Genomic DNA, 25,293 nt, shown 5'->3' with positions numbered 1-25,293 from the left:
AACAAAAGTGGATGTTACTTACTTGTTCAGACGATATTTTCCAGTGAAAATTCTTATGTTGGTCATACTTCCAAAAGTAGAATCTGTGATTGTGAATGCCAGTATCCACACCGGCGCGGCGACTGACAGCCGCACATTCTCCTCAAAACATAGGATTCATCCAATGCCGTGCCGAGGCACAACGCACGTAAAGTTGATAATTCCGCGAATAACTGCAATTGCAGATTTCGAACAGAGATGGCGACAAAGAGGAAAAACTACGGACTGCAGCTTTAAGGAGACAATAACTTTATTTGTTGTGCACTTTGATCTTTAAAACTTTGCAGACCTTTTACATTTACAAACAGCTATATTACACACTGCATGAAAGGTAATATTTGCACAAGCATAATAGGGGCACTTTTTAATTTAATTCTTTAACAAGTCTTGTGAAGTTAAATGATTTGGGATCCTTGAGAACACTGCCTTATAAACACAAGTATTCTATCTTTACATAACCTCTGCAGTTATAAACTATTGGCGATATAAAGCTGTTGTTTATTTCCCTGTCATCAGCAGATAACCTAAGCGAAGCCCTGAAGACGCTGAAGCTCTCATCGGCAGACAGCGCTTCAGACAGCGTCGACGGCTGCTTGGACTGCCTGCTCAAAGCTTTGGCCCACAATAGTAAGTCTGCTTATCTTTTATATAGCTGTTCATTTTTATCTTTACTTGCAGCTGAAATAAAGAATGATTGAGAAGCGAAGGGAAGGAACCTTAACTTAAGCTCAGGGCTCATATATATTATCTTCAGGTTATCCAAGGATGCAGGATTGAATAAAATCCATTTTGTTGATAAGGACCTTGCAGTGTCACGTTGCTGCGATTAATGTAGCCAAAGATATAAAAAAAATAAATAAATGGAAAGCATCATTTAAAATGCAATGGAAAGCTCAATTCTCCCCAACATTATTCTCTCATTTAGATCGGAAAAGACCTTCTGACTACGTTTTATGTACCATTTAAGGGTGAGGGTTACATTAAATGGTTTATACAACAATAATAGACCATTTTGGGAAATATTAGGCCTATAATTAGAATAATGGTGTATCAGTTTCCATGAATGGTTATGAAAATAACAGAATAGAAGTGGTAAATGTGTGTAGACTGTGATGAGAATTTATGTCTGTCAAAAATAAACACTGACTATACAGACTCAATGAAAACGAAGTAGAACATACGGTTCTACTCATGGTTGTTTAGTTTACTTAAATGCCTTTAAGTGCTTCAGACAAAACTTTATCTTTCAAAGATTAATGCCATTGCAAACTTTGGCAAATTCAGTGGCTAGTTTTTCATTATGTGGTTATTTCTGTGTATTGTATCAACTATCTACCTTGTGAATCAATGTTATTTTATGCACTATTATAGTATTTATTAATTTTAAATTAATTACGTTTTTTTATTGTATGTGCTTTTGTCATATTTATTTGTTTTTATGTTTCTATTTAACTTTAATTTTATGTCAGTTTTAGTAATTTTAGTACTTCAAGTTATTTTATTTTAAGTTATTAGTTGCCAAGGCAACATTTCTATACATTTCTATTTTATTTCAGCTTTATTTTAATTAACAAAAATTTTTTTAACAGTTTTATTTTTAATAACAATAGCAACACATTAGAAATAAACAAAAAAAAGAGTAAAATTTACCATCTACATCAGCCGTTGTGTTAGAAACTTGTAGCCATTGTTGGGGAAAGTTACTTTTTTATGGAAAGTAACCATTTTTCTCACCTGGGCTGGACTTGCTTATTTGTTTTTAATAAAAATAAATAAATAAATATAAGTTCTATTTTTGGCAAATGTAAAGGCCCTCACCACCAAAAGTGCAGATACAAAAGGAAATGTAAATTCACGCCTGTCATTCTGAATCACAGAAGAATAGGACACAGGAGAAGATACCCACTTCAAACCCCAAACCCACTTACTTCAGCAATAAAACCCCAAAAATGTGATTGTAACAAAGTTCAGTGAACATTCAACGTATAAAATAAACATAAACAACTAAACGAAAGTAAAGCGGCAGCCCCTCATGGACGGCTGCCACATAAACTAAAACAAAACACCAACATAAAGTCCAGGCGTGGTCCTTTCCTGTCGTCACTTCCTCAGTGAGTTCCTCCGTGAGACTCGAGACTGGTGTGGCGCCCAGGTGATGCTCATTAACAATTGCTTCATTTCCACAGCTCTCAGCCCTGCCCTGCTTTCCACAGTGATGTTTATCTAAAGTCATTTTTGCTTATTAGTATGGTTGAATTGGATCATCAAAGGTCAGCAGCAAAGACACTGGTAAATAAAGTTAGATTAAATGCATAAAGTATATTTCTGTTGTTTAACATTTAATTATTGCATGTTTGTGTAATATTCTAAGTTTGCATTTTACTATTTTTATTCATTTTGAGGAATACTGAATCTGTTTTTGTGCAAGTGAGATGAGCAAATGCTCACATTTAGTCTAGAACTACAATAACCATCATGTTCACACAGCACATACGCCTCTGCACTTAAGATTTCTCTCAAAATGGGGACAGGAGAGCTGTCAGTCAATAAATGGAAAAACAAAGTAACTGGGGTTACTTATTAGAAAAAGTAACTCAGATATTTTGTTGTAAATTTAAAAGTAATGCGTTACTTTCCTCATTACTTGAAAAATGTAATCTGATTACGTAACTCTTGGTACTTGTAATGATTTACCCTCAACATTGCTTGCCGCAGTGTTAACTAGATTTCTGTAATTTAATGCCAAGGTACGATAAAATTTTAATATAAGTATGAGTCACTAGTAATGTTAATAATGTTAGTATTGTTATAAATGTTTTAAAAATTAAAATATACAAAACTTGCTAATACTAGATTCACAATGTTAATAACTGTTTTTCAAATCTCTGTCTGTAAAAAAAGTGTCTATAGAAGAACACAGCATTTTCGTTCCAGAAATATGAACCGAAGTCACCATATCTCAACTAGATGTCACGTTGGACGTAGGGCTGTCAAACGATTAATCGCGATTAATCGCATCCAAAATAAAAGTTTGTTTTTACATAATATATGTGTGTGTACGGTGTATAATTATTTTCTATATATAAATACACACACATGCATGTATATATTTAAGAAATATTTGCATGTATATACTGTGTATATATATTTATATTATATATAATTTATATTATATATACATATTTTATTTATAAATAACACATTTTTCTTAAATATATATGCATGTGTGTGTATTTATATATAGAAAATAATTATACTCCATACACACACATATATGATGTAAACACAAACTTTTATTTTGGATGCGATTAATCGCGAGTAATCGTTTGACAGCCCTAGTTGGACGTGTGCTATCTCAATGATTCTTCGGTTCCTGCATCACTACTTGTGACTGAATCTTCAACCTTTGTGTTTTGCAGGTTAGATAATTTCACAGTTTCATATTATTCACTGATGTTTCTCACTCTGTTTTCAGATGTTGAGACTAGTGAAAAGGTCCGGGAGATGGGTGTTCTTGCCATGATGCCCGCTCTTCTGTCTGTGCAGAACTCATGTACACCAAAAGTAGCCAACATCATTGCAGAGGTGGCCAAAAATGGTAAGTGCTACTACATCAGTCGTTGCTCTTCTTGGATCACTGACACCTAGTGGTGTGGATGCAGCGCGGTCACACAAAAGATTTCACTTAACGATTTCATTGTAGAAATGCACAAAAAGTAAGTGGACAATTCATATTTTAATATTACCTATATGTGACCCTGGACCTCAAAACCAGTCACATGGGTCAATTTTTTGAATTTGAGATTTATACATCATCTGAAAGCTGAATAAATAAGCTTTCCATTGACGCACAGTATGGTTTGTTAGGATAGGACAGTATTTGGTCCGAGATACAACTATTTGAAAATGTGGAATCTGAGGGTGCAAAAAATCGAAACATTGAGAAAATCACCTTTAAAGGGCATATTGCAGCCCCCCCCCCCCCCCCCAAAAAAAATTAATAAAATAAACTTGTATGAAAATACCATATGAAAAGTTAATGCAGGATTTAAAATTTTTTTGCAAGACATAAAGGGCACAAATTTAGTAAAAAACGTGACAGTTTCCTTGACCGTGTTGAAAAAACGTTTTTTTTTTTTTTTTCATCATCGCGTCATATTATGTCACGAGAGGGAGTCGTTTGCCGGGCTCTGTGTTCGCTCAGTGCAGAGTACGTTGGTATTCAGTTGGAGCAGTCGTCATTCAGTGTGTTTTCGGTGGTTATTGTATTTCAATTTATCATCATCATGGCAAATTATTATGAATTATGGCCTGTTAGGACTTCGAGTCCACAGGTTTCCGAACAAGAATAAGGATGGTGCTATCTTCCGTGCCTGGGTGCGTTATGTGCAGGTGAAAAGACAGGACTTCAGTTCTGCATCTGCTTCGAAAAACGCGGTAGTGTGTAGCGTTCACTATAAGACGGAGTTATATGATGACGGCGATATGTGCACTGCACACTGTCACAGCATCTTCATCGGGTCGCCCGGTCCGTCGTCAGAATGTGGTTCGGCCGCCGGCGGGAAACATGATGGTCACAGATCCGTCAGAGATCACTCATTGTACATCTGTTTTACAAAATGTGCCTTGTTTTAATTCATGAACATATTCTACATGAACTTGTAATGTAATTAATTTATGTGTTTGTTTATTATGCCGAATTTTATTATTATCATCATAAATAGTTCTATAATTCATTTTCAATAGTTCTATAATTCATTTTCAATCTGTACAAAACCACTTTAAAGGCACTCTATGCAAGATTTGTACCTTAATATAACAGCTTCGAAATCATTTCGATGGTAAATTAACTTGTAGTAGGGCGAATTATCCCGATAGCAAACCGGGGGGCGGGGGGGGACACCGCTGGCAAAACCAGCAATGCAGGTTTGAGAGGTGGCGCCCCACCAAATCTCACGAGAATCACGACTTGCTTTACGGCATGACGTCACATCCATCAACAACATATGAAGCAGCCTCTGTGGAAGACACAAGCACGCATTTCAGACGTGAATCAGGGCAGAGTCGACAAAGAAAACGAAGAAAGAGCGGTCGGAAGAGTGCAGAGACGGCTCTGCGTGAGTGGTATTTACGACAGTAACGTTAAATACAAGTACTCCACAGTGACTCTAGGGGTCGCTGTTTGAGAAAAACGGAAACTGCATAGTGTGCCTTTAATGTTTGTGTTGGCTGTTTCTACATATAAAGTTTTTATACTGTAAGACAATTGTGAATGTGATTATTTTTTAATCCATTGTCACCAAAATGGGGCCATTCAAAGCCTTTGTAAAGTCCCTCTTTCTCTGGAAACTGTCTCCTAATGGCTGACACAACACACGCAGGTAAGGGTCCAATACTTTGCTATTGCCTGATACATGATAATAATCTGTACAATTAATATTGTGATCTGAGCATAGTGTTATACATAACGTGGATATATCTATAAGCTAACACTGGTCTCTCAGAAAGACACCTGCCCTGTCCTCCTCACACCACAACTCAATTAGTCTCCTCTGACCGTTCTGTCCAATCCTGGCCTGCCCCTGCTCTCTTGGCTGCATTACAGGCTCATAATTAACTTATATGGCTGAGGTCTGTCATACGAGTAAACATTTACAATTTCCTCAGCGTCCGAACTGTCATTGCGATCCATTGCTTTCCTATTGTTTACTTTGACCGCACTCCCTCCCGTTACGTCACTTCCGGTTTGGCGGTTTTCAGATGCGGAAGTAAAATTCTCTCACAAAAACAACTCTAGAAGCCTTAAAGGGATAGTTCACCTAAAAATGAAAATTCTGTCATCATTTACTCTCCCTCAAGTTGTTCCAAACCTGTATGACTTTCTTTTTTCTGCTGAACACAAAATAAGATATTTTGAAGAAAGTCGGTAACCAAACGACTGATGGACCCCATTGACTTCCATAGTAGGAAAAGAAAATACTATGGATGTCAATGGGGCCCAGCAACTGTTTAATTACCAACCTTCTTTAAAATATCTTCTTTTGTGTTTAGCAGAAGAAAGGAAATCATACAGGTTTGGAACAACTTGAGGGAGAGTAAATGATGACAGAATTTTCATTTTTGGGTGAACTATCCCTTTAATAGTGTTTTATAAATATATATTTATATTTAAATCTAGTTCCTACATTATTTTTCTATACATTGACTCACTGGAAAGGGGTACTCTAACCTGCAATATGCCCTTTAAAGTTGTTCATTTATGTTCGCGATTGTGCTGCATTCACTCACAAAAATAAATGTTTTATATCTTTATGGTAGGAAATTTACTAAATATCTTCATGGAACATGATCTTTACTTAATATCCTTATGATTTTTGGCATAAAAGAAAAATCGATAATTTTGACCCACACAATGTATTGTTGGCTATTGCCACAAATATACCCGTGCGACTTGACACTGTGATCCAGAGTCACATATAAAATTAGTAGAATTAAGCTCAACATGGCAGTCTCCATGGGTTATTATAATCGTTAACTCAACCCAAAAACCATAAAGAAAACATTTTCGTTACTAAAAAAAAACAAAAAAAACTTAAACTTATTTTATTTCAGCTAGTTGCCAAGGCAACATTTCTGATTTTAAATATGATATACTAAAATAACCAAAACTAAAAATTGAAATAAAAACTGTATAGACATGTAAAAACCAACAAAGACTAATAAAAATGACAAAAACACACAACAAAACTACTAAAACTTTAATTAAAATGAAAAAGAAAAGAGTTCTGAGTTCAGAGCCTTAATATTCTGCCTTCATTTTCACTGGCCTTAGTACTAGTCTGTAATATCACTCTTAATAGAAACCTGTTTAATAGCATTTCTAAATATGGTTTTCCCCCTCATAGGTCTGTTTGTTTGTCTCTGCTGGCCCTCAGTTTCACTGATGCTGCAGTCGAGTCTGTGGCCATTCATGCGTGTCATTATTACTGCTGTTGGCAGTGTGAAGGAAATGATAGCCTCGCATGTGAGCTGTAAGATCAGTGCAGCAGAACCAGTCGATCTCAAAACAGACCAACAAAACAGATTTCAATTTTTAATGAGAAAAGTTGACTCATAAACTACGCATGATGCAATCCTGAGATATGCAGTTCTATATGAGAAAAGAAATCACTTTTCCTGCAGTAAACACTTAATACAAAAATGTACAACGTAGGATCATTTTTTTTTTACATCAAATTTCAATTAGAGCTGCAACTAACAGTTGTTTTGATAATTAAGACATCAATTATTGCTTTAAATCATCAATTAAGCTGATAGAAAAAGATGCTGTACTTTATTCGGGGGAACACATCACTAATAAATGTAAGTGTGTGAATGTATGCTGTGCAAAAAGGAATTTGAAATTCAAACATTGCATGCAATATAAATGTAATGTAGGTTTTGTTAAAAAAACCCATAAATACTTTGCATTGCATCATTTAAATATAAAAATAACTAGCCTATTTTTTTGATCAGTTTTCTTGATTAGTTGTCGAGGTCCTGATTTCTCTGTCTGTGAAATGTTTTATAAGATATTAATAAAGGGATAGTCCACCCCAAAATGAAATTCGGTTATCATTTACTCACCCTCATGTCATCCAAACCTATAGAAACTCAAATGCATATGTTTCTAATATTCTTTTATAATATTCGGTCCATCCATTGAATATCTAGGTAAACAACATATTCAAGCTTCAAAAAGTACATAAAGACATCGCAAAAGTAATTCTTATGAATCGAGCGGTTTAATCCAAGTCTACCAAAGAGGAACAATCATTTTAATTAATGAACAGATTTCATTCTTAAATAAAATCGATAAACGCACATACATCGAGCTCATCACATATGGTCAACGAAAGCTCAACCATACTAGTGACCAATGAGGTTTTTTCGCACTTGTAAGTCAAGCACATCTGATCGTTGTTTTTATTTATTTATATAATATCATAACAACAATATTTATAATATTTAATATGTATTGTGCTTTTATGATTGTAATTTGCAAGTTTCAGCAACATTATTCTCAGTGGATGACTTTCTATTTTTTAAATCCAGTCACAGATGTGATGTTAACAGAATAACAGCTTGGCGGACTAAACTAGAGTATGGGAGAGCTTTCAATCCGCAGTACAATCCACATGGGATAATCTCACAGTATAACAAGCAGCTGTACAAAATATGACACACCAGTGTTTTGCCAGTTTATCTCTTTTAATTCTTTTTATGACTGTCCGTCCGTCCGTCCGACTGACTGCACTGTATTCTTCCTTTTGATTCTAAACTGAGAAGTTTATTCTATGTATCATCTTTTTACTACTTTAATTAATTTTACTCAAATTCCTTATATAACTGTTTTAATTTCCTTTGCTTTTTTCTATGCAAAGCACTTTGAATTGCCATAGTGTGAAATTTTAATTCCTTTCTATGTAAAGCATTATGAATTTCCATAGTGTATGAAATGTGCTATATAAATAAACTTGCCTTGCCTTGCCGTTCTATATGAAGATGTAAATGTACTCGTGCACTTTGCTTTGTAGGCATAATTTCAGTCTGTTTTTGAAGAGCCAGTCGTTCGTCAACAGAAAGCCTAAGTTACCTTGTTTATGCACAACAGCAAATCAAATTTATTTTTGCAATTAAATTTATTGTGAGAACACACCAGTGCAGCGTGTTATTCTTCGTTCTTTGATCAGCTTAATTAGTCTTTCTGTTGACTGTTTTGAAGTACCGGTACTTCATTTTTTTGTATTATTTTTTTTTAAATAACTTTCATTAAATATTTACCAGGCTTTGGTTTGGTATGTTTAATAAAAAAAACAAAAAAAAACCAAAGCCAATTATTAAATATTTCCCAAATCTCTTCACAAAAAAGAAGCTTTTAGCTTTGTAATTACACCTCTAGCACATCAACCTGACTCTGTGTTCTTCTTCACCTAAAGCTCTTAGTCTAATTACACAAGTGTTTCTTCAGACAGATAAGAGCTGGGGTTTGGAAGTGTATGGAGAGTGCCCGAGATAAAAAGGTTAAAATAATGAATGGCCTTTTAGCAGTTTGCTAGGTAGCTAATGACAGTGGCTTGCTGGTGTGCCAGATCTCTGGCAGCTCCTGCTGGCATTCTGCTGTCACAATTCCTCTGGGAACATCTGTGTTTCATCCACTGATGTCTCCAGCACTTTCTATTAGGAAAGATATATTTTAGGGATTTAAATTATGCATTTGCTTCAGTATGATTTACTGTGGTGTTACTATTGCACATTGATGGTAATTCCATGGTACCGGTGTTGTTATTGTTAACTAAAACTATTAAAAATAAAGCTGAAATAAAACAAAATGTCGATGAGATGTAGATGTTAGATGGAAAACTTAAAATTGTACATTAAATCTTCTACAAAAAAAGTTGACCACTTACAAACACTTAAAGGAGAACTCCGGTCAATTTTAACATTGAGCTAATTTTTTTGTACATTTGGAGTGCTGTCAATACAGAGAACAACGACAAAAATCGGTGTTGCCTACACCGTGGTATCCTCTTTTTCCACATACCTGTATTTACATCCTGTTTTCGGTCAAAGTCCATAGTAATCTATTGTCGAGTTCACGCGCATTGGTTTAGTACCTATAGATCATGCGCGTGAACTCGACAATCGATTACTGTGGACTTCGACCGAAAACAGGATGTAAATACAGGTATGTGCGCTGGCTAAATAAATATCATTTTTATTCATATCTTTCACATCTACTGCAGTCAGATTCACCCGTGTTAACTCTAAAGGAATCACTCACATGACCTGTGCACTTGTAATGACACATCAAGGATGTTAAGAGGCTAAAAGCAGGTTTAAAACTTGCCCCACTGAAGTCAACAGGGTGCAAATTTTAAAAAGAGGATAACACGGTGTAGGCAACACCGATTTTTGTCGTTGTTCTCTGTATTGACAGCACTCCAAATTGACAAAAAAATGAGCTCAATGTTAAAATTGACCGGAGTTCTCCTTTAAACATTCAGAGAATGAAATCTTTTATTTCTGGTTGGTTTGTGGATATCTTTGGTAAAAGAATAATTACTCTAATTTTTAGAAAATGTGAGTGATGCTGCTTGCCGGTTTTGTTAACTAAAGCTATTAAAAATTATCTGAAATAAATATTAGACAACAATCTTAAACCTTGCCTAAATGTTTCCTTGGCTAAAATAAAATTGGTTTAATTGAAAGCACTAAAATGACAAAAATTGAATAAAAATAAATTAAAGCTAAACTGAAGTATTTAAAAAAAAAAAAAAAAACTAGTAAAAATGACAAAAGACATAACAAAATTACTAACATTTTAACTAAACTTAAATTTAAAAATCAAAGAATAAAAGCTAATTTTGAATATTAATAAATACTATAGTAGTATATAAATAATATTAAAATAACACTGCATTGTACTGTTATATACAGTGGTACTAAATGATTTTCACATTCATATACCATTGCATTTACACAGTACTTTAGGTAACCTAAAAGAAAACTGAGGTATAGAACTCCATAAACATCTAGTCATAAATCCTAAAAAGGAATACTAACATATTGCTAATTAGATCAAGTAAAATCCACCAAGATAAATTATTATTGGATAAAATGAAATTCCCAGCTTTTCAAATGTCTATCCAGTAGAATTTTCATTTATTGTTAGAGAATTATTGTTTGTTCCCATTATGGACCCAACATTTTAGTATTTTAATTAGCAATCTTGTACATTCTTTGACTAGTGATATTTTGTGTGGTTATATTTAGTGATGCATAAAGGCATTGAACTTGGTTGGTTGACTCTACCACACAGACATTGATTGCACAGCAGAAAGTGAACATGAGCTAGATTTTTCAAATCGGTAAGTATTTATCTAATTATGATTTCTTGAGCTTTAATTGTTGCCGTTCTCTGCAGAGTTCATGAGAAGCCCGTGTGTGGAAGCAGGGCTCATTCCTCCACTGGTTCAGCTGCTAAACTGTAAAGACCAGGAAATTCTGCTCCAGACGGGACGAGCCCTCGGCAACATCTGCTACGACAGCCGTAAGTGCCCATTATCGCTCCCTCAGCCATTCCAACCCCGGTGCATCGACAGTGAGATATTTTCTTGTCTCTTGGATGATTTGAAGGGGAACTGCTGGTGCAGTTGTCTGACGGAGTGACATGAGGAAGATAGATTGTAGATGCATGGCTAAACTCTTCCTGCACACATTCCTTTCGCACATGGTTAAATGTAAAATGTAGTTGCACAAGAGCTTATACCATTCCTAAATTCTCATCGTCCCATAGATGATACGTGAATATGGTGTGAGTGGATTCATTGACTCTAGACTATTGAATTCATGCACACTTTCAACAATTAATTATCATTAATGTAACAGTCCATTGTTAATTATTCTGTACTTGAACCATATTGATGAACTAGCAGTGGTTAATAATTGAAATTATATCTTAATGCTAACTTGTCAACTCTGAAATTTTGCTTTTTGTTGTAGGGAGAGTGTACAGTTTGATTTATGGTTTTAATGCATCTTGCTCCTTTTGCTTGCTTTGTAATCGTAACAGTACAGCGGTGTGAACCGTATTGACCTGTATGTTGTAGAAGTCTTAAACCTTTGGGACTTGTTTAGGGAAAAGAAAAGAGCTTTGTCTGGATGAAAAACGGGAAGACTGCCGTTCCCAAGAGTGTGTTTGAGGGTGTCTGTCGAGCAGCTCTCTGGATCACAGCTGAGTCTGGTGATTTTGACTGATGAAAACATGAGGAAGCAGCCATTTTTCCGCAGATTTATTGACTTAATCCAGTTATTTCCATCCGGGTCCACTTAAACCTATAAAACATAAATCATATCTTAATAAAAAGCAGTAGGATGAAAGAGTTTTACTTATAGTGTACCTCTGAACTGACAAATTCCCTTTTAGCAGGTAAATACATTTAAAATGTACAGTCCAAAAATATTGCTGACTCATCCTGCACTCCACAGAATTTTCTCCAATCAAATGCTCTCTAGAACGATAATGACCCTCCCCTAACACCACCTGTAACCAATCAGCAAGTTGTAATTCATGCGGTGCGTCCCAATTCGCATACTATCCGTCCCAAATAGTATTTGAAAATAGAATTAGTACATCCCAAATCGTAGTATGTTGAAATGAGTTTTCCAAAGATTCCCTCATAGTCTACTATTTCCGGTCAGAATCCGAGGTGCAGATCCGTGCACACTCTTAACAGCTAATATTGCCCACAAACCATTGCGCGTTGGACGAGGATTCGATTAGAACTACAAACACAAGTAAAAAGTGTTAAAAAACTACAAACATGGAGGATGTAGAGAGGTTTAGATAAAGGGGTTTGAGTGATTATCAGTATCTATCCTGACGAAAATGTATTTATTCAATGTTGTCCTCATTATATTTCATCTGCAGAAGTATTGTGTAAAGATATGTTTAGCCATTAACTTTTAAATGCATCATCATATTAAAATTGCAAACACACGAGAAGAGTCTCTGCATTAAAGACCCACGACTGACAGATCACGACAGTGCTACAACATTTCTCTCCGAAACTGTAGGAAATGAAATTAAGTTTAATGGAGGAATTTAACTGTGACAAGATGATTGACAGGGCAGTTTACGGTGACAGGATGCACGTAACTAAGCGACAGTTTGTCCCAAAGCTTGCCTACTCTTTTGCTACACACTCAAAAGTCCTTGATTCTTCACATACAAAGTATGTACTTTTTTCCTCACAAGTATAAGTAGGCGAATTGGGACGCAGCAATGGTTCATGGCTGTGAGACAACCACAGCCTGGCTATTTTTAAAAAGAGGAGTGAGCACATCAATATGCAGCTCTCAAACGTCCTGTTTAAAAAGGAACATGAACACAAGAAAGTTTAATTGGGCAACTGATATGATTCTTCATCTCATGTGAGTGCTCATCATTTTTAACAGTTTATCCTTAGAACAGTTAATGTATCTATGTATTTATTTATTTTTGAAATGAAATTTGCTAAATCATAATAATGACATCATTTTAAATAATACGTTTTATTCCATAATTGACTTAGTATTTCATAATTTGGACTATTTAAATTATGACTTAGGCTAATATCTCATAATTTTGACTTTTTAAATTATGACTTATCTCATCATTTTGACCTTTTATTTCATAACTGACTTAGTATCTCATAATTTTGACTTTTTAATTTAGGTCTTTATCTAATAATTTTGCCTTTTAATTGCATAATTGACTTAGTGGGCCCTATCTTACACCCAGCGCAATGCAGTGCCAAGCGCGATGCAAGTGATTTTTGCTAGTTTTAGCCTGACGCAGTTATCATTTTCATGTCCTGCGCCACGTTGTTTAAAAAGCAAATGCATTTGCGCCCATTTGTGTACCCATGGGTGTGCTGGTCTGAAAACGAGGTGTGTTCTGGGTCATTGTTGGTGCGTTGCTATTTTGAGGCAACAGAAATAGACTGCGCCATTGACCAACTGAAACCTGGTCTAAAGTCAATGCAATATTTTTTGTAATTTAAAGAGCGTGTTAGTAATGTGCGCCTATAGGCGGGTCCACAAAGCGCGTACACTCTGCTTATTAAACACATATGGACGCACAGCAGCACACAAACATGCCAAATATTTCAACTAAAAGGATTACAATGTAAAAGATTATTATTGTGTACATAAAGATATGATGGAAAAAGGTGATTTGCTCTATTTCGATTGTTTCCGTAGACGTCAGTGTAATATCTGAACTATAAACTTTTCTCCCAGTACTTCTGTGATAATATGAAAATTTGTTACACAGAAATAATGATACTGTGTGTGACTGTGAAGCTGTTTCATACCTAGATAGCCCAACTGCTTTTTCTGGGTCAGCGGCAGCACGAACACAGATTTTAATGTTTATAGACATAGGAAAGAGACCGCAGTCTTTTAACGATGAATAGTGCAGCTGTAATTATGATGCTAAATGAAATTTAGAGTTAAAATAACACATTTCCACCTTAGTGTTGATAAAAGAGATGTCTGTGGGGTTAAATAAGACAAAACGATTGGGAAACTGGCTTAGTCTATGGTATTGGTGCGTTTATAGAGATCAAGCTAGTTAAACTGTGCAAATGCTCTCGAATTACTAGCAATTAAGTAAAGATTATGTTATAATAACTGATACATTTCTGATTATTTATGTGGTTACTAATAAAAAGACAAACATGAGATTGCATTAAGAGCTCTTGGCAAATGGACACAGATGGTTTTAATGGTGAAGCTGACTGACGGAGCAGCTGATCTTGATCCCCGATGACCCTGACCCTTTGATAAAGATGACACATGTCAACGGACAGTCATGCATTTCACTCAAGGACTTCATTGAGTTGCAAAGCCCACGCAGTAGTGTCTTTTCCCCTACACCGCATCCGAAAAACCAATATTATACGCCATTTGGAAATCTTTCAACGTCTTTGTTTTCCGTATTCTTGTTCTTTTACTTCGTTTTGTTGCATTTAAATCACTTTCTCACCTTTTTTTTTAATCTCTCTTCCTGAATTGTGTGATAGTAGGCAGTCGTCGTAGACTTTGCGTGGGCAAGCACCAGTGTAAACAAACCTGAAACATTGTTCATACCAACTGAGCTGACTCATAGCTGACACACAAATACTGTCATCTGTTCGCAGAGTTTACTGGAAAACCTAGCTATACATAGCATAAATATAAATCACTGGTGTATAGGACAGTATTTTGCTTCTGTGAAAAGTATGACTAAATATGGGGTGAAAGTACTGTATACGGGATTGAACTGCAGATTCGTGATTCATAAATCACTTTTATGTAGTCAAATGGTGTTGTAAAGTAGGACGTTGTAGTGTAGGGTAGGAGCGAGTGGAGTTACATGAGATGGCATTTCTTGGATACACTTTATTTTAAGGTGTCCGTGTTACAGGGATAGTTCACCCAAAAATGAAGATTATCCCCAGAAACACAGAAAACTGGGAGAGGAGACAGACAAATACACTTAAATTAAAGGGATTGTTCACCCAAAAATGAAAATTCTGTCATCATTTGCTCACCCTCATGTTGTTCTAAACCTGTATGAGTTTCTTTCTTCTGTTGAACACAAAAGAAGATATTTTGAAGAATGTTAGGATCCAGACAGTTGACGGCACCCATTGACTTCCATAGTAGAAAAAAAACTACTATGGAAGTCAATGGCTATGACGTCAACTCCGCTGAACTTCTGTGGATCTTTTAACACCTTCCCTTGTTAGTGAGGGTGTTGCAGTCTGGATTTTGCTGTGCTTCTTCTGCACTTCTGGTCTCTGGACTCTGGTTTGCCTTTAGTTGCGTCTGCACCTCAACTTCACAGCTGTAAACAAATCCTGTGCTGGTGTGATATGCATTTTCAGCAGACACTTTTTGATCTCATTTCCGGTTCTTTTATCTCAAAGTTGTCATTTTCTTGTGTTCTCAAAGAAACATTATCAGTTGTCATATTACATTCCATACGGATGCATTCATGGATCCCATCCTGTCTCTCCATTAAAGGAATCGTTCACCCAAAAAGGGAAATTCTGTGATTCTGAATCATTTGAAGAGGTCGGGATGACATGAACTATTCCTTTAACGCCCTCTTCTCTGTCATTGTGTTTCAGGTTGCTGTTTCTTTGTGTCATTTGTTGCCTTTTTTATTGTTTATTTCTTTTTTATGTGACCTCTTTGTTTTGCAGATGAGGGCAGAAGTGCAGTTGACGCAGCGGGTGGTGCTCAGATAGTTGCCGAGCACATTAAGTCTCTGGCCCAAAGCACTGACCCGGCCACCGGGAAGCTCTTGACTGTCTTTTGTGGCATGCTGATGAACTATAGCAATGATAATGGTAATGACCAATCCCGCAAACCAAGAAGGCGATATTTTTGAATGGTCCCTTATTGGTATAGTCTGAGATGTTCACTAAATGATTCACATATTAATCAGGTCTACATAGATATGTCAACTTTTATCTCATTCTCTATAAATAGGCATGCACATTTGATTTTCTGACTAGCACAGTTATAGCCTACCTCACGGTTGAACATTATTGGTAATATCTGTAGGGGACCACTCTAAGAAAGCCTGTTTCACTTCTCTTATTTATTCTGAATCTAATGTCTTTCTCTGATTTGACATGATAGGTTTGCTAAATGGCTACATTTTGCTGCTTTGATCGGCGACTAGCTTTGATGTCCTTTGCAGCTGGTGGTGGTGTTAATGTTTAGTAATGTTGTGACTCCAGCTATCTTGAATTTTTTATTCACCATCCCTAATAAATATTGTCTAATTTTGCCGCTTTCCGTACATAGACTAAATGCAAAAATACAGTATGGGCCAAAAGTGATGTTCTGAGGGGATATTTGTTGTTTTTTTGTGACCTTATAAGTTCGGTTAAATGATGAAAATATTTCAAATACTTTTAAATATGAAGGAAAAGCAAAACAAACTTGTTTGAGGAAAAATTACAGTGCATGCATAATTATTATGCAAGTCGATATTCTGATCATATTTTTTTTTCCCAGCACATTTTACCAATTCCGAACCACATCAATCTTAATAACTATGATTCATTTTGTATATAATACCAGTGATATATAATTCGTGAAAAACGCCTTATATTCAGATGTGCATCATTATTAAACAGGCAAAATGGGCCAAAAAAGAGATTTAACTCGCATTGAAAAGTCATAAATTATTAAATGCCCATGAGAAGGATGCAATACTAATGCAATACTAGAAATTCCAAAATGATATCACTTATACATGATTATATATAAAATGAATAATACTTATTAAGATTGATGTAGTTTGGAATTGGTAAAATGTTCTCAGAAAAAAATATCAGAATATTGACAAAAAAAGCCAAACTTTACTATTAAAAAAAATGCATAGAAAAACAGAAAGCTCACAGGAAAAAACATACATTAACTGCAACATAATCAGATATTAATATTTTGTTGGTTCTCTCTTGTTTTTACTTGTGTTTATAATTTCTTTGTTTGACAGCTTGGCCAAAAAAATATTGACTCCAAGCACAACTACGCAATATGCTTACAAAATCTTTAGCAAATTTTAATAATATTTGATTAAAGGGTGAAGATGTCAGTTTTCCTAGGCCGGACATCACTTTTTGCCACTACTGTAAACATAATTTTAATCTTATTTATTAAAAAAATTGTTTAATAAGAAATACATTTTTAATTTAAAAACACGATTTAAACTGTTTAATTTTGACTTTATTTTTAAAAGTAGCTGTGTTTTCTGACAAAAAAATGAAATTCTCTATGCATAAAAAATGCAAACATTTCATTGGCACGTTCTTGTGGTTCCATCAACCAATCAGTTCCCTTGATAAGAGAAGGCAGCATGCAGGTTTTCTGTTTGCGGTGCTAAATGTGCCAGCCGAGCAACTGCCATTGATATGAATGGAAATAGCTTTCACCAAGTTTGGACTGCTTAAACAAACAAGCAATGTTTTGATTCGCTCTGCATTTTAAACTACACTTTTAACATTGAAAAAATGACACACTTCACCTTTAAAAGAAAAGTTCAGCGGGATGCATTATTGGGACACAAGTAAACGCATTCTACGGTTTCGAGTGTCCGTATCAGTTGTAAAATGCCCAGTTTACATAAGGCTCTGCCCTTTGTGTTTTGCAGCAATGCAGTGCATTGTTAAATATTTAAGGGAATGCAGGCAGTGTATTTACATCCCTGTGACTTGATGTCCTTGAATAATTGATGGACAGGCCAAGCGCTGCTCCCTTCATCCCTGTTTGCCAGCAAGGCTTGAAATGGTAATAGCTTTTCTTCGATCTATTACACCTCGCATCCAGAGGCTAGTGCAAATCAACAAATTTAGGTCAGGCATTTTCGCTTTCGGTGTCTTGATGAAAATAAATGGTCAGATATGAATTTAATGGAAGAGAACTGCCAGTGGGCTGTTTATTATCGCTGATATCACACTCATGCTGTTTTGAACCACGGCCTTTTTCTTTCTCTCATCTCTGTTTCACTCAAATGTTGTCTTGTAACAGATTGCGTTTTCTTGCAAAGTCTATCTGTTCTAACTTAAAGCCTGTCATCATATTTACTAAGCCACCAAGATAAATGACTCATCTAATCACATAAGCTTATCACTTTGGGATTTTTTTTCACATGGGAAAAGACTTTACATGCCTGGTGAGACATTGCACTTGTCTAGCATATCTGTAACCAAAAATACTCACTGATGTCCCTCTTTTATACCCTTGTGAAAAAGAAGTGCGCTTTAGCATACTTTTAAAAGAGGAATTATTGCGCAAATAATTTACTTTAAAAGAATATGGGGATAGTTCACCCAAAAATGAATATTCTGTCATTAATTACTCACCCTCATGTCGTTCCAAACCCACAAGACCTTTAATTTTCGGAACACAAATGAAGATATTTTTGGTGAAATATAATTGATTTCTGTCCCTCCATTGACAGCTACGCAACTCCATATCAATTGAGCGGTTTAGTAAAAAATGTCTGAAGAGACACGGTCGCTTTATATGATGAACAGATTGAATTTAGGCTTATTTACGTACAAACTTTCATCTACTCGCACATCAGTTGGGGTAAACGAAAGCTCAAGCTTGTTCACATGACATGTGAGAACCAATGAGGTTCATTCTCGTGTTACGCAGCACGTTTGAGCTTCAGCAAGAACCAATGAGGTTTGTTCTCGCACGCCAAGCATAAACAGGTTGAGCTTCTGTTTTTGTTCCCTGATCAATGTTTAAATGTGAATAAAAGCCTAAATTCAATCTGTTCATCATATAAAGCGATCGAGTCTCTTCAGAAAATTTGGACTAAACCGCTCAATTCATATGGATTAGTTTTACAATCTCTTTATGAACTTTTTGAAGCGTCAAATTGGTAGTTGCGTAGCTGTCAATGGAGGGACAGAAAGCTCTCAGATTTCATCAAAAAGATCTTCATTAATTAACAAAAGTCTTACGGGTTTGGAACGACATGAGTGTGTGAGTAATTAATGACAGAATTTTCATTTTTGGGAGAACTATCCCTTTAAGTGCACTTCTTTTTCACAAGGCATATCAGCTCTTGAAATGTAGGACCAGGAGGCTGTGCTATATTTAGTTAAGTTAAAGCACTTTAACTGTCAATGACTATATTCACAACACAGCATAGCTGCAAGTGCCTTGTTGCTTTTATAAAATGGTTACGACATCTATTTGTATTTGTTGAAATAGCTGTTAGTATATAATCTATTTTAGCATGGCTGACAGGCTGTATTGACCAATCAGCATCCAGTAGTGGAAGCGTACTTTTAATTGCATGCATTTTTGTATTGTTTATATTGTAAAGAATATATGCAGAGTCACTAGTTATGCAGTTCTTTGGTATAATCGAGTCTGACAGCTGAATTTTGCTGTTTGTACACTCTCAGTGTTATAGCCCTCCGCTTTGCCGGGACGTTAACCATTTAAATCTTGCATGAGCTTGAGATGAGATGTAAACACTTCATAGTTCTTTTAGGAAACATGACTCATTCTCCATCAGTGAGCTCTGCGGGTCCCTGGTTTCTCTGACGTGATTTGGGCTTCGATTACTGGCAAGAGTTCCTCAATGATTTCTGGCTTGCGTCCAGTTCTGCCAAGGCTTGTTATGTTGTGTTTTCTCATTTGATACATTCACCCAATAGATGTTGCTTAAATATTCCTCTTGCTCAGACCAGCAAAGCTTCTGTGGTGGATGAAGCGAATAACAGGAAATTATCTAGGAGGGAAGAAGCATTTCGGACTGTCAACTGTTTGTTAAATGTGATGAAGGGACTTCTGTTTCATAAGTGTTTTAAAGTGCCTTATACTCTTTCTTCAACTCATACTCAATAACATTTTTCTCCTTTTTCAACTGCCGATGTTTTCCTCTTCCTGGACTGTCTTCTTAACACAGTGCTCTGCTGTCTCAGCTGCCATCTCCTCTTTGCTTCATTGAATTTACTGATCAACATCTGCTTCCCGACAAATCCATGGCATCAGATGTGTGCCGGACGGTGCCGCCCATATTTGGTGTGTCACGGAGACATTTCGGGACAAACTGAAACATCTTTGAACCAGGCTATCTTTTAACAGCAATGTAAAATTTGACTGTTATTAAAAGCAAACAAGACATAAAATGATACATTTAGTGAGCTTTATGATTAAAATAAGCAGTGGTCGACTGATATGGAAGTTTTGATGGCCAAAACTGATATTTTAGAGAGCAGGATGGGCGATATAAAGCTTAAATGATATTACACTATTTAATTTAATTAACATGCATAACAATTGCTGCAATGAAATTTAGATTTTTTTTTTATACATATTTGCTAAATTATAATTATATACAATATGAAAAAAATGAACAAAAATAAATATGTAAAAAAAATAAACAGATTTATGCTTGAGCAGCTTCTTGATTCTGTAATTTCACAAATAAAGAAATCGTTAAAAAGGAAATAAACACTGCAACCAATAGGGCACTCAGTAATCTGGTGAAAGTAAATTTGTTCAAATAAAGAGAAGGTAATGCTAATTTTACATACAGTACACACATGACATGTATGTGAAAGCAGCAAACTGGATATAGCACAGCAGTGAAAGATTTTGCTCACAGCTAATTACCGTAATTATGAGATTCAGAATTATGTATTTCTATGGTAACACTGTCAATGCCAAAATGAATCCGCAGCGGTCATGTGGTACAAGTCGGAGCTCTCAGAAAACTCAAGTTCACAAGTTGTAATTACGAGTTCTTGGAGGATGTGACCGCTTTACAAGTCAGAATCTCGTAATTACGGCATGGCGCGAATGAACCTGCAGGCTTTGGCGTTCTTAGCGTTGTCAAAATAAAAGTCCAACTGCTGTCAAAATAAAAGCTACTTCTGACACTTATCTGTCAAACAATAAAACCTATGCCAATAATTTAAAGATGTAAAACATCTGCCTTGATGGTGTATCAGTCGGCCACTACAAATAATTCAAATATCTGCCAAAATACACGCATAAAAGGTATTCTCTAAAATAGATCATAAAATGTTATGCAAGCTTGATTCTCAGGTAGATTTATTTGTTCTAAAGACATTTAGATATTTCTGCTGGAGAGCAAGTGTGATTGAGCTCAGGAAGAAGGACCTGTGCTTGTGCATGAAAAGTGATGGCTTAGCAGTCCTTTGTTCCACTGTGGCCTTGATTTATCGTTCACATTTTCAGGTCGAGACTATATATTTTCTGTGCTAGTCTCAGTAAAGCACTCTACAAAAATGAAATGTCAGAGCGTTATATAATGTGGCTGCGTTTTACATACTGCTGGTATTACTTTGATCTGGTGAATGGGCTCTTTTAATCTGCAGCTTCACACACAATTGCAGAATGTAAACAAGTGATTAATTTTCATGCCTTTTTTTTAAAAAGCAATGTAGTTTTGAAAGGCTTGCTGAAGAAATCAAGTCATGTACATAAAAAAATGTAATGAGTGATAATTAAAAAATATATATAATTATTGGAAAATATGCTCAAAATATAGTTTAGATGTACATAACTGGTACACGTGCACCTTCAGCTCTTAGTAAATATATCAGTGAGTTACACCAAAATAAAATGTTTTGGGTACAATAAAAAATTATGTTCACTAAAAGTGCTTTTGTTACTTTAATTTAAACAGTTTTACTAATTTTAGTTCTTAAACTAATTTATTTCAGTTAGTGTTTACATTTTCTAATGTAATATTACATTTTAATTTATTTCAACTTTATTTCAATTTCTGAAAACGATGTACTAAAAACGGAAACGTTTTTTCTTTTGTGTTTTTCGCATACAGATGTTGTCAAAATAATTCCCGTTCACATGGATCAGCTAAAACTAATAAAAACGCTGTATTATTCATGCCAGGCCAGTAGTTGGCGATGTCACTTTGTAAAGAGACTGTGCGCCTATATACAACACGTACATGTATGCGCATGACGTCACAGTTTTCGCAAATTCACGTTTTTGTAGTTTACTCAGAGCCAATAATGGTGTCGTTTTCAATTTACTTTGAAATCCGTTTTCAAAAGTTTGCATTTTCAGGCCCCCAAAACATTGTTGTGTAAATGAACGGCCAAAGCGCATACAAGATTTCATTTTTGAAAGCGTGTTCTGTATACAGCCCCTTAGTTTTACTTTTAATTAACAATAACACTGAGAAAAATAGCAAGTTATCACGGTTTTATCACTGTGACATTTTGACTGAACATTGCTGCCATTGTACACTGTCATAAGAAAAGACAGACAAAGGAGTTCAGATTTTTCCTATTATTATGATGAGGATGTTTGAGGATAATCAATTTTCTTGCAATGTAATTAGCAGATTAATGATGAATACTGGACTTTAACTATTAATAAAAATTGCTGTTATATTATCAAAATCTGCTTGAACTAGAGTACAGAAAATCTCATGTGTTTTCTCTCCGCTCTAGACTCGTTGCAGGCCCAGTTGATCAGCATGGGTGTGATCCCAACACTGGTCAGACTGCTGGGTGTTCATTCTCAAAACACCGCGCTCACAGAGATGTGTCTCATTGCCTTTGGCAACTTGGCAGAGCTTGGTGAGTTACCGATTCAATTCAGTCACATTGCTCAACTACATATCCACATTTTCATATATTCATATACTGTTTATTAGGACGTATTGGATAAAGTTAACACAGCTCTTTTGACTGATCCTCAAACAGAGTCCAGTAAGGAGCAGTTCGCCTCTACAAATATTGCAGAGGAGCTGGTCCGGCTCTTCCGTAAGCAGGTGGAACATGAGAAGAAGGAGATGATCTTTGAGGTGTTGGCACCACTTGCTGAGAATGGTGAGAATCACAGTGATTAACATTGAATAATGATGAACACGAATGAACCAGTCAATGTAGTGTCTTTTATTGAAAACACTTACAAAATGTACATTAAAATTTTTGAGCATGGTACCAGGTTATTACCATTATGCTTGAGTTATTTGTGATTTTTTTTTTTTTTTTTTTTGATAAAAACTGATGAAGATTACCAGTTTCCAAATACAAGACTGTTAGACTTTAAAAAATTGATGCAAGAAACCATCAGCCAATGCCGACAAGTTGAACCAAAAACTGAACCTTTTAGTATTGTGGAGAACCATGCAAACACCAAGATATTTGAATATGGTAATCATATAGAATTACCATCTGATACTCTCACTGTATCTTGTTATCGCCACAGTATTTATTTGTAAAGCGGTGCCCTTTATCTTTATGTTTTGAAGGCGGAACAGTGTTTTTAAAGTGCCTCTATTATGCTTTTTCGTAGACTACCTTTCATGCAGTGTGTAATAAAGCTGTTTGTGAATGTAAAAGGTCTGCAAAGTTTTAAAGATCATAGTGCACAACAAATAAAGTTGTTGTCTCCTAAAAGAAAGAATTGATTCTGAATCAGCAATTCCAGTCTCACTTCTGTAACATCTATGGAGGTTTGTCGCTAATTTGCATAATGCCAGCCTATGTTCTTCATTGATTGCCTGCGAACAACGTCTACTTTGCCCCTCAAACACTGTAGTTGTTCTGAGACTGGAAGAGTTTGGTTCATGTTGTCGACATGTCGAGAAAACACAGTTTTCTGCGCTGCAAAAGCAAATCCACTTTGCATACACTTTAAAGGATGAGGACTCGTGCTGGAATTGATATGAAAAATCGACGCCATCGTTACTGTTCGTATCACTGTGTATCAATCGCTGAGGAAGATCCAGAGCTGAAATTCAGATAATGGTAATTCATGTAATTAGCATTTTGTTTCAGACACGCGCTGTAAGTGGTAGACCAATCACAACAGACTGAGCCATCTGACCAATCAGAGCAGAGTAGGTTCTCGGAAAGGAGGGGTTTAGAAAGACCAAATTCTTTATCAAAACGATTCAGACACTGAGAAAAGAGGTTATGCTGCAGTGTATATTATGAGACAATTACAGTGTTTTTTGACCTTGGGTGCATGTAAACCTATTGTAGGAGACTCCAAAACAAAATGAGGAACCTTTAAAATAGCATAATAGGGGCACATTATTTCATAGTTGATATATTTCTGTTCCATGATTTCAATATGTGCATTAAAACCGCACAGGTTAAGCTTCCAAGTTTAGTCATGCTGCGTTTGCTTTCAGCATGAGTTGAGGGACAGTAGTCGTTGATCAAGCTTGAACATGGATATGGATGTTGGCACGTTTCCCGCGGTAGACCCACTGACCCAGTGACTGAGTGACTTCAGCAGCCTCAAAGGCTTTTCCTCCCAGCTGTGAGCATGTTGTGTTACTTACATAGAAAGTCATACTCTACCACCTGTTGTGGTTGGAAACAGGACACTTTATGAAATGAATGCATGTGTTTGCAGCTGTGTTTTGTCTCAGAAATCTTGAGCATGAGCCAACAAGATTTTGAGATCAAATTTCACGTTTAAAAAGCACCAAATTTTACTGGTTTTCTTTTCTTTTCTTTCTTTTATGTAAGCTGGAACATCATAACCATCCAAGCTACAGAGAGTGACATGCCTCATAATGCAAAGCCTTGCTAATTTGATAATGAAAATCATTCAAAATGCATTTTCCAAGACTCTGGCTATTGCCTTCGGTTGAGTCGCGAGAGAGAAAGCTACAATTAAGCAGATGCGTGAGATTTCTCGGCTGCTCCGCTGTCTGGATAATAAGTGTTATCACTTGTCTTCTCTGCCTTTGCCACATCCATCGTTTCCTCAAAATAGGACTCTGGGGTCTGCTTAAAGCTGCGGTCTGGACTTGCTTATTTGAACGTAAATCCGCCCGCCACGGTCAGATGCTCTTTTTGTCTGTGAGCTCGTCTGAGGATTTGAAGTGACATTGAAATGTGCATCTGGAAGAAAGCTGTGTTTGGATGGTGAATCTTAATTGTTGAAGCGTGTGTTGGAGGGAAATAGTTATTGAGGTGTTATTTGTTCTGTGAAAAAGTGTTTCTGTTTGTGTATTTTTGATAAGTTGCAAAAACGTAGTGCCTTTGTCTTGTTTTAGAGCTAGAACTTAAAACAAATCCTTAAAACAAAATTAATTTACCTTAGAAACAGAATTGCACACTAATTTCAGCCTTGTTTTCAGAGAATACATCTTGATTTTTTATTTTTTTATTTCATACAACA

The 25,293-nt window shown here is 35.8% G+C and overlaps 1 protein-coding gene across 4 annotated transcripts in view; it reads left to right on the top strand.

The window, feature by feature from the left end:
- Positions 1 to 25,293, top strand: part of rap1gds1 (RAP1, GTP-GDP dissociation stimulator 1) — a 50,911-nt gene that overhangs the window by 5,291 nt on the left and 20,327 nt on the right. The window contains exons 2-7 of one of the 4 annotated variants that reach the window (XM_079865480.1): positions 556 to 666; positions 3,515 to 3,637; positions 11,006 to 11,131; positions 15,816 to 15,962; positions 22,599 to 22,727; positions 22,854 to 22,979. In XM_079865480.1, the coding sequence (XP_079721606.1) occupies positions 556 to 666; positions 3,515 to 3,637; positions 11,006 to 11,131; positions 15,816 to 15,962; positions 22,599 to 22,727; positions 22,854 to 22,979 (762 nt within the window). The remainder of the gene's footprint in view (positions 1 to 555; positions 667 to 3,514; positions 3,638 to 11,005; positions 11,132 to 15,815; positions 15,963 to 22,598; positions 22,728 to 22,853; positions 22,980 to 25,293) is intronic. The other 3 variants (XM_079865481.1, XM_079865482.1, XM_079865483.1) reach the window with 3 other exon arrangements.

Source organism: Squalius cephalus (assembly GCF_949319135.1).
Source record: "Squalius cephalus genome assembly, chromosome: 3".
Lineage (NCBI taxonomy): Eukaryota > Metazoa > Chordata > Actinopteri > Cypriniformes > Leuciscidae > Squalius > Squalius cephalus.
The sequence above is the reverse complement of the archived record's forward strand: the minus strand, read 5'-3'. Positions and strand labels throughout refer to the sequence as shown.